Source organism: Sturnus vulgaris, chromosome 11 (genome assembly GCF_052056855.1).
Source record: "Sturnus vulgaris isolate bStuVul1 chromosome 11, bStuVul1.hap1, whole genome shotgun sequence".
Classification (NCBI taxonomy): domain Eukaryota; kingdom Metazoa; phylum Chordata; class Aves; order Passeriformes; family Sturnidae; genus Sturnus; species Sturnus vulgaris.
In genome coordinates this window covers 4,500,781-4,510,860 of record NC_142253.1, presented here as the reverse complement: position 1 = coordinate 4,510,860, position 10,080 = coordinate 4,500,781, and the positions used below count along the sequence as shown (strand labels likewise).

At 46.0% G+C, this 10,080-nt stretch overlaps 1 protein-coding gene across 1 annotated transcript; it reads right to left on the bottom strand.

Annotated features, from left to right (window-relative positions):
• LOC106850319 (uncharacterized) lies at positions 1-7,808 on the bottom strand. Its single transcript, XM_014871547.2, has 5 exons — positions 7,684-7,808; positions 4,755-5,388; positions 2,877-3,110; positions 1,957-2,209; positions 1-1,336 (listed from the first exon to the last, which is right to left on the bottom strand). The coding sequence occupies exons 1-5, from the start codon at positions 7,806-7,808 to the stop codon at positions 1,197-1,199; spliced, it is 1,386 nt and encodes a 461-aa protein (XP_014727033.2). The 3' UTR covers positions 1-1,196.
• Between the last annotated feature and the right edge of the window lie 2,272 nt (positions 7,809-10,080).

Below are 10,080 nucleotides of genomic sequence, written 5' to 3'. Positions count from 1 at the left end.
TTAGTTCAAAAATTTTTCTATTTTAATAGCTTTTATTACTTTAGCAAAACAGAAGCCAGCACATCAGCACAAACTGGTGTGGGGAAAAAAATACCGGGGGAAAAAACAAATAATGTTGTAAATAATTCAAAGGCTGTTTGTTGATTGCAATTCCTTTGATTGGACCTCCAGGGAGAAGGATGGCATTACTTTTACGTTTTTCACCATCAGCATCCATTATATAATCTGCTCTGAGTCTGCCAGGATCCTGAGACATGACACTGAGGCTGCTTGAAGACGATGAACTTGCTTGGAGTCTAATTTCTCTTGGTTTTCCCCAGTTGGCCTTATCTAACCAGGAAAGGCTGAGATGAGAAAGGAGCCAGGGTCTGACAGGTATGAGGAGCTCTGTGGCAGCTGTGGGGACACCAATATTGCCAGGAGCCCAGCTTTGTTCCTGGGCAGCAACGCTGCAAATGGTGCCCTGTTTGTCACAGCAGTGGCTTGCAGAGGTTACAAAGGGAAACCACCACAAACATTTGGGCAGCAAGAGAAGACTTTCCGTCATGTCCCAAGTATATTTGTCTTTGTCAAGACAAAAGGCTGCCATACTGCCCAGAGACAGCTCCCATGTGCTTCACAGCAGTGATATTTGCTGATCTGTGACTTGTGATGGTGCCTCTAATCAGAGTGTCTCTAATCCCTTACACTGGGTGCAAAGGCTGGCAGATGAGCTTCTTTGTTTTCCTCTTTTGATTGAGAGAAAACAAGAACAACACCAAGAAAAAAAGAATAACCAGTGAAGGCGATAACCTACTTGAAATATTTTATATAGAAATTTTACATGGTGCCGTACCATGGTCTATGAGTCAGCTACACCTGCTCGTGTCAGGGCTCCAAGCACAAGCAAGGTGGGATACCAGTGGCAAGGGCCATGGCAGTTACCAGCTTGGATTAACTAAATAAATGAATAATCCTGCTCACTTTTCCTGAAAGAAGGCTGTTTGCTGTGGACTACACTACAGGCACTCAGTGTTTTCACTTGTGAGCGATCACTTCTTCAGCAATAATGGATTCCCTTGTGAACAAAGCAATTGAAAAAGGTAAATTCACATCAGACGCCAATATTCTGCTTGTTCCATGCAGCTCTGGGGTGGATGCAGTTTCATGGGTGCTTCTGTATTTATCTTGTTCAGAATTCAGTTCTGCCCACTACCTTACAGTGGCAAACAGCTCAGGCCTGGGGCAGGACCATCACCTTGGGCTTGCAGCTCTTCCTCCAGCACCGTCTGGCAGTCCTTGACCCACAGCTTGTATGCTCTTTCCAGGGTCTCTTCACTGGTGTCGTTGAATATGTCTGGAAAAGAAGTGTTTTAGTTAATAGGACATCCAGAGGAGCTTTTCCTGCCTGCACACACTGACTGGCTGGGGCAGAGTCACTCCAGTCGGTGAGAGCCTTTTGTCCTGTGTGGGGAGACTGAGCTTCATGGAAATGGTGTGAAAATGAAAGAAATGCCAGGGATCACAGCCTGGTCCCGTGCATTACTTCTCTGTTAGGGATTGGCTGGCCTTTATTTTTAAATCTTAGGAGTATTTCATCCCAGAAATTGAACTGATATTATTTAGTTTGCAAGTATTAGTTCTAGGCACAGTAAAAAATTAAATTCCTTTTGCCAAAGACTATTTAACCGATCTTTTGAAGTATAGCAGAGGAATTGTTTTTTTTTCTTTTCCCCTTGCTGGTTTGTCTTCCAGAGCACTGCATTTCCCTTTGCAAGGTGAATTGGTTAATCGCAATGCAATTAATTAGACCTCAGTCCTTAATGGAATTCTGGGGCTTGTACGCAGGAGGGATCCTGTCTCTCTATGGGTTTACCGAGTGTGGAAAAGAGCACAGGAACTGCACAGGTGCAAACCACAGAGCACATTCCCACATTTCACAGCCCACCAATGCTCCCGGGGGTCCCTGGCTGGTACCTGCCACGCCGAGGCCGGTGGGCAGGGGCATCCGTGGCTGTCCCCCGCTGTGCTTGAGGCGCTCCTGCAGGGCTCTCTGGATGAGGGCCCAGCTGCAGCCGCTGTGCCACACTGGCAGCTCCAGGCCCCTCATGCACTGCAGGATCTGCTCCTTCTCCTCGGCGTCCAGGAGCCCGCGCGCGTGGGCCACGTACGTCATGAAGGCCATGTCGATGTTCACGGCTTCCCCGTGCATCAGCGACGGCAAAACCCTCTGCAACGCAGCAAGGGTGGGTGGCACAAAAGGGTTTGGGGTGGCAAATAGGAAACAAGTGGGGTTTATTTCTAGAGGCGTCCCTGAAAATCGGCGTTTGACTCACTGCGGTTGCGGGATGTTGGCGTCTTGTGATTTATGGGTTGCTAGGATGATCCGTTTTACGCGTGATTAATCGCAGCTCAAATCTCCCATAGGGATCTAGGATCTAATTCTCCTCTCATCTAAATCATTGATAGAGCACCATGAGATGGAGGGATGAGCTCTGAATATGGGATAAGGTGCAGGTGTCCCTCCTCATTCCTCAGTGGCAATTTGTCCCCCATAGTATGGGCTGTGGCCTTCCTGCCTTTGTGCTGTTACAGTTCATGTTGGTGGTTTATAGTGGCTTTTCTGGAATTTGGTTTTCTTTGAGCTTCATTAAGTGCCCAGCAAGAAGCAACAACTGGAGTGAGGTCTGAATTGGAAACAGGTGGGGGGTGTGGGGGGCAGCAGGGCAGGAGAAGGGGTCCCTTTGACACCAGGCTGCTGTGCTGGATGGCCTGGGGTAGCATGTGTAAATCTGGAGTTATCTCAGCTCCTTTTCACAAGGTTTTCATGCAGCCTATTGAATTGTTTTTTATTTTATATTTGAAGTGGGTATTGCAATATAAAGCCTGTCACTCACCATTTCCAGCTCTGGGCTAATAAGGTGGCCAAAATCAACCAGTCTGTCCAGGTCATCCTCCCAGAGGTTGGGAGCCAGCTCTTCCAGCATGGTTTCAATGGCAATCCTGGTAGTCTGCAGTGCAGCATCCCTGTGGTCAGCAAAGCCATCGCAGGACTGGAACTTGGTGTCCAGTAGGTGTTTACCATGGCTCTTGAGCAGGTCAAACAGCCCTTTGTGTTTCATGAGGGCCATCTGGGACAAAGAAGAGATAATTTAGGATAATTGTCTGATCCTTGTATGTGCTGCTGGAAACTTGAGTGTTTCAGTAGGTTGGACTGCAATAATATGTTATCCACTAGCAAAGAATCACCTGCACATATGCTACATGAACAAGTTGTATCTCTGTAACCTGAAAAGGTGTCTCTGTAGACACAGCTGTGTGAACAGCAGGTCTCTAGGGAATGTGACCCAGTGGTGTCACACATTGTCAGCTGTGCTGAGTGAAGGTGTGTGCAAAAGGCAGTGTGGAAATGCCCAGTGGGACTCTGGTAAAATGGCAGAGATGATGGGAGCTCTGGTTCCCCTACTGCTGTGCAGCTCTGCCCGTGCTGGGGGTTTTCTGTGTGCTCCCATAGCCGAGCAGGTGGTTTGTAATGAGCTTTGGTTATTTGTGTTACTGGAAGGAAATTTGGGACTGGGTGGTGGCCAATCCCAGGGCAACTTTCGTCTAACCCTTGAGGTTGCTCTTTGGGCAATGGAAGGAGGGAAAACACTGCAGTGTAGGGAATATGAGGGTTTAGAAGAGATGTCCTTGTTAGAAGTACATATTTTTCCCCTCTCTGACTCAGGCATCAGCCCCACCCCTGCAGTGGGGAATGGTGACCTGAGGGTTTCACAAAGCCTGCCAGAAACCTCCAGATACCCTGGGGATTTCTCATTGTGCAAGCACTGAAAATTGCTGTTGATGAACTCATCTCTAATATACTTTAATAGCTTGAACTCTGCTTTATCAAAAGTTTCCAAAGTTCTCCAGACATAAAGCCATTTACTGTGTACTTTCCAGGTAATTTTAGAAGTAGAATTTGCCTCGCAGGAGATTGATTGACCACACTCGACATACCCACTGAGGTAGGTGCAAATGATCTTGCAGATTATTAATCCCCATCATAATGAGCCTCAGATTCTCTGCCAGGAGTTCATTACAGAGTGCTATGGATCAGCCTCAGTGGAAAGATGAGGCTTTTCTTCCTTGGTTTTGCTGTGTCTCCTGTGAGTTTTTGCTGCGTCTGGCTGTGAGTTTTGTGACTTTCCTGTGAGTTTTCCTCCACAGGGTTAGCACTGGACACTGAGTGTAAGGAATGTTCTAACAAATTTAGCAGCTGTAACAAGTACATATATATATATATATATATATATATATATATATATATATATATATAGGCTCAATGAGAATTAAAAATCCCCATGCACCCTTGATGACCCACCTTGATTCCTCTAAGTTGTTTCTACAATGCCATGGGTGCTTCTGGGCATTTTACTTTTCAATACTTAAAAGAGGCAGTAAAGATGAGGACAGACTTTTTAGTAGGGCCTGTTGTGACAGAACAAGGGATAGTGGTTTAAACTGAAAGAAGATAGATTCAGGCTAGTTGCGAGGAAGAAATTTTTTATAACGGGGGTAGTGAAACCCTGAAGTTAGTTTTCCAGAAGTTTGATAGATGCCCCATTCCTGGAAATACTCAAGAACATGCTGGATGGGGCTTTGAGCAACCGATCTAGTAAAAGGTGTCCCTGCTCATCACAGGGGGATTGGATTTGGTGACCTCCAAAGCTCCCTTCCAACCCAAACAATTGTATGACTTCAGTTTTGAAAACTGCAGTTGCAAAAGCTCATACCTTTAAAATTTCCCCGAGGCCGTTGGAGATGTGTCGCCGCGGGATGCTCTGGATGAAGGATCTATCCAGGAAACTCGCCACGGGAGGGGTGTAGCCCCCGAGCTTGTTCTTACACTGCAGAAAGTTCACCCCGTTCTTGGCCCCCACGCTGGCATCCACGTAGGAGAGGAGGGTGGTGGGGACCCGGATGTAGGGGGTGCGTCTCCGGTAGAGCGACGCGGCGAGCCCGACGATGTCCAGGCACACGCCCCCGCCGATGGCGATGATGGGCTCCGTCCGCCGGTCCAGGCTGAACTTCTGCACCTCGTGCAGGATGTTCAACACCAGGTCCATGGATTTCGTTTCCTCCGTGGTCGGCAGGGCGAGGATTTTGTGCTGGACGTTGTTCTCTTCGAAGTATTGTCTGACTTTGGAGCCGTAGAGTTTGTCGACGACTTCGTCGATGACGATAAAGCGCCGCAGTTTCCTCTTGCTGGCGGTGGCCAGCTCTATTTGCTGGGGGTCAGTGATGTGACCCCAGAGCAGAGTGGTGTTAGAGGGTTCCAGGATGTTGTATGTTTCTACCACTTTGTAGCAAAAATAGATAGGAGCTTCAACTATCCAGGAAATCCCACCATCGGAGATGCACTCGCCTCTGGCAAGGATCAGAAAACATGGTTTGAAATCATTACATTCATAGTTTGACCTTCGCTTGTCTGAACTACTTTAAGGATGTAGCTAGGAGGTGAAGAATGTGGAATCTCCTGCCCATGCACTGCAGAAATGTGGGGCTGTGAGAGTGGGACATCCCCTGGGTGTCAGAGCTCAGCAATTTTATTCATGGAGAAGCTCTCCAAAGTCTTAGTGAAGAGTTAAGTGTCCAAATTCCTACATACCATTAAAAAGATACAGCCCAGAAGGACTGGGACATGTTTTTCATACTACAAGTTGAAAACCCATAAAGAATGAGCCAGCCCAATCATTTCAGCTTCCCAAAAGGGAGTAGGGAAGTGAAGAGGTTGCCAAAATTTTCCATGTTTATGGAGGAAACATCCTCTGATGGTATATCTGGGTGATAGGAGTGAATTTATACCTATCTGGCTATAAACAGCCACACAACTCCATTCAGACCAGTGTTTCTACAATGCTTTAGTAGAACTAGTGGATCTCTACCTTGAAATAGGTGTGATAGAAATAGTAGGTACTCCTGGAAAGGGAAAGAAAATGACTTGGGGGTTGAGATACATTTCCATACTGAAGTTTTCAAAAGTAAATAAAAGCCAAAATTAATTATCTATCTAAAACCAGCTAAAAACATAAACCTACAACCCCTTCCTTCTGTGGGATAGCCAAACTAGGGAAAAAACATGTTGGGAATCAAAAAAGAGAAAAAAAAACAGGCAGAAGGAAATAGTAAAATGTAGTTTATGTAAGACTGTTTTTTGAGCTGCACTTCAGTAAAAAATGAGTTTCTGTGGTATTCATTGGATAATCAGATTTCCCTACATGCCCAATTTCTTTTCACATGCCTGAACATTCACTTAGAGGTTGAAACAGATGCTTCTCTGCTTTCTTTACCAAATTGTCTCTAAGTCTTAAACTATTAAAATAGTTTCTAAGTCTCTAAGTCTTAAACTCCATAGCTGTTAAAGAAAACCAGTGAGGATTTATAACTTCCAGAAAATTTTTTCTGGCCTTTTCAAATGTGGTATCAGAAAAAGCAGCTGTTTACATTTTAATGCACCATCTTATAGCTGTACTTGACTCCCTGTGCATTCATGTCTGGTGTGTGACCCTTCTAAGAGACAGAATGGTTTGGAATATTATTTGGTGGAATTAACTTTGAGTGCTGGATGGTACAACCAGTACCAACTGCTACCCCTCTGCTGTATGAAAATCACAGTGAATTTGGGGCTGAACATGTCCTTGTGGGAGCATCTGTCAGTTGAGGATTTTTCTGGGTGCTCTTGGGCCCTAGGTTCATCCTTCTATTGACTGAGGTTCAGCAGGGCTGTTTTGGGGTCTGCCAAAGTCCTGCTCTACCTGCTGCAGCTCTGCCTGGGTGATCTCATGCATGGTCCCTGCCAGTGCTGGTGAAGGTCCCTCTGACCTGGCTGAGAAAAGGGTTTGACTTGTGTCATTAAAATCTGAGTATGACAAAGGCTGGAAAACTTCTGAGGTGCAGAAGAGAGCTGTATTAAAAAAGATCTGCACCATGAATGGAGTTCCACGTGCTTGTGAAAAGGAGTCTGCTGTAATTAACAGATAATTAACTGGAGAGATGTTCTATCAGCAAAGAGCTGGATGTATCCCTGGGGGAAATTTTTGTCTCTGCTCAGTCTGAAGCAGCATTAGATGACTTCTACAGTTTGAGGGATGAGCTAAGGGGTTTGCTGCTGTCAGTGACAGTTCATTTTTCCCACCTACCCATTTAATTTGTCTTGTGACCACCTCTATAAACCCATCTGTCTCCCACGCCTGAGCGTGAGCTTTTACATACACAGATTGCAGTTTCACAGAAGTGGGGAGAAAGAGCCCAAGTGCAGCTCACAGATGTCCCTGCGTAAGTCTTCAGAAGTTTAAAGAAAATTCCTGTCTACAAAAACGGAGGCTGTTGATAAAATTCTCTGAGCTGTGTCAAGGAGCACTGCAAGCCCCTGTGCTGCCATCCTGAACGTGTTCCCAAGGACATGTCCACAGGTTTGTACACATAGGTCAGGTTGGATGGGGCTTGGAGCACCCTGGTCTAGTGGAAGTTGTCCCTGCCCATGGCAGGGGTTTGGATTAGATGACCTTCAAAGATCCCTTCCAGCCTGAGCTATTCTGTAATTCTGTAGTTCTCTCACTGTGGGTTGAAGCCACCATGGCACCCACGATGATTTTTCCATCCCACCAAGAAGACTGCCCAGTTTGGCTGGCCAGAACAACACAGGCTCCTTCCTCTACTCACATTTTTGCCTCAGAGTGAGTGATCTCGTCCTCATCATTGCAAAGGGCTTCTCCTTTCTTGACGCGGCTCCACGTGCTCTTGACTCGCACCAGCTGGAAATCTGTCTGCTGGGGCTCCTGGGCCATGGTGGCTCCTGGGACTGCTGGAGCACACACCTCTTCTGTCACCAGCATGCTTCCAGAAGGTGAAATCTCCCTATCCAGAGATGTCCCATCACTGGGTGCCTTTGAGGTGCTTTTTAAAGGCTCCAGGGTGACCAGGCATTGGGAGGGGAGGTCTCGTCTCCATGTGAGAGACTAATTACAAAACTGAGATTACTTAATCTGGGATGCATGTTAGGGGTGGCAGGAGTGCTAGAAGACACGTGCGACTACCAGGATGGGGTTGTGTAATCAGCTGGTTTTATAATGCTTAAGATGTACAATAGGAATGCATACATTAACTTCCAACATGATGCCCTACAGCAAATTTAAAGTTATGAAAGGCAGTTTGTGTGATTCTTCACATCATTCAGGAACCACCTTTGCTGAGTAGAGCCTCTGATCTGGCTGCAGATTTAAGCTGCTCTTATGGGATGAGACAGGAGCAGAAGCATGGGAATCAATACCAGCTGGTTAAACCTCTTTGGAGCTCACATTCCTGGGATCCTCTTGAATTGAGGAACAAAACTCTATATATAATATATATTTTAGCTTTTATGGTGGGTTTAAAAAAAATTATCAGAGAGGATTTATCTCCTGAAGGGCTGTATGGGGCACGAGCTGGGTTTTGATCCCCACGTGACTGGGGGATGCACAATTCACTTTTCCATGTGATCTTCCAGCTGGGGCTTTTGGAGAGCCCCAGGCTCAGGTTGCCACATGAAATATTCCCTTGGCATACAGCTCTGTGTGCTCAGCACAGGAAAGATCTTCCTTTGATTTCACCAGCAGTGCCTCAAGGCACAAACCTGTCTTTGCCACCTTCTCAGCTGTGTTTCTGAAAGCTGTCCTTGTTCAGAAACAAAGATCAAGAAAACCAAAATCAGATGTAAAAGCAGAGGCAGGAAAAAATGGGTCTTAAAGAACCCATTGGACAATGCTGTGTCATTGCTTTGAAGGCTTCATTGCAGCCAAAATCACTTTGAAACCTTCATCTGTCTCAAAATTAATATTGAGAAAGAGCTGCAAGAAAAGTCTCCAAAGCCATGTAGCCCTGCTCCAAGAAGTGTTGAACTCCTGACTCCAGTCCTCACTGCTGGCTTCATCTCCAGATGGCAAAGTGCTTTTTAAAGAGGGCAGGCTGTCAACCCCATTTTGTAGAAGAAGAAAATAGAGTCCCAGAAATGAAACAACTTGCCCAAAGTCACCTTAAAGCTAGTGCATGTGGATTAGATGACACACTAAATCTCGTAGTCTGTTTACCAAATTCTTGTCTAAAATTTTAACTCCCAATCTAAATACAATTTTTATTACTTTCTGCAGGAACTCAATTCTAATGCAGTTTGTTGTTTACTAAATCATGAAATAGAATAATCTTAGGTAAGCCAGAAAGTCTGTTTTTTCATCTTGTTTATTTGTTTTAACTAATAACAACACAGTCAGCATTGAGACTTCTTTTATTTGCTTTTCTTTTACTCTTTCATAGTGTGTATTTACTTATTTTCTATTTTTACTTCCCCGTTCTATTCCGGGGACACTGAAATGTCTTCTGTTACATTTGACAAATTAACTTTCCACAGTCCAGCTACTTGCCAGCACCAATGACTGCCATGTCCCTGCACCTTCCATCCTGCAGAGGGACTGCCAAGAGCCCTGTGTGAGCTCCCCCAGCCTGCTCACCTTCCCTGCCCAGCCCTGGGCTCTCTCTGCACATTTTGCAGGTACCTTGAGTCAGTCCTTGAGTGAATGAGCCCAGGGTGATACATCCCAGAGGTGACAGATGTTGTTCTGGTTATGGGCGAGTCCACATTTCCTCATTACCTCCATTCTGTGTTTCTTCTGAATGAAAAGGAGATGGCCAGCCCACATCAGCTCCATCACACACTCTTTGAGGACTTTGCTTTAATTCCTCACCAGCCCTGCTGCAGGGTATTTTGGATACCTTGGATGTTCCCACTGCTTGCTCCCGATGCCTCCCTCAGCCAGTCCGTTCCCAGGACCCTTTCTTGGGGTGCAGATCAGCTGGTACCCAAGTGACACAACCTGCCCCAGCCCGTGCAGACACCTGGCCCAGAGCAGGGGTTACTCCAGTGTTTGGCTGCGTGGGGCAGTGGTGACTTTGTGGCTAAGGACCACTTATAGATAATCTGGGGTTCAGAGTCCTGGGACGTTTTTGGTCCCATACCTGCTGGTTTAGCCGGGGCATGTCTGTGATATGTAACTAGAAGATTATGAAACTGCCAATTACTTCCTTGAC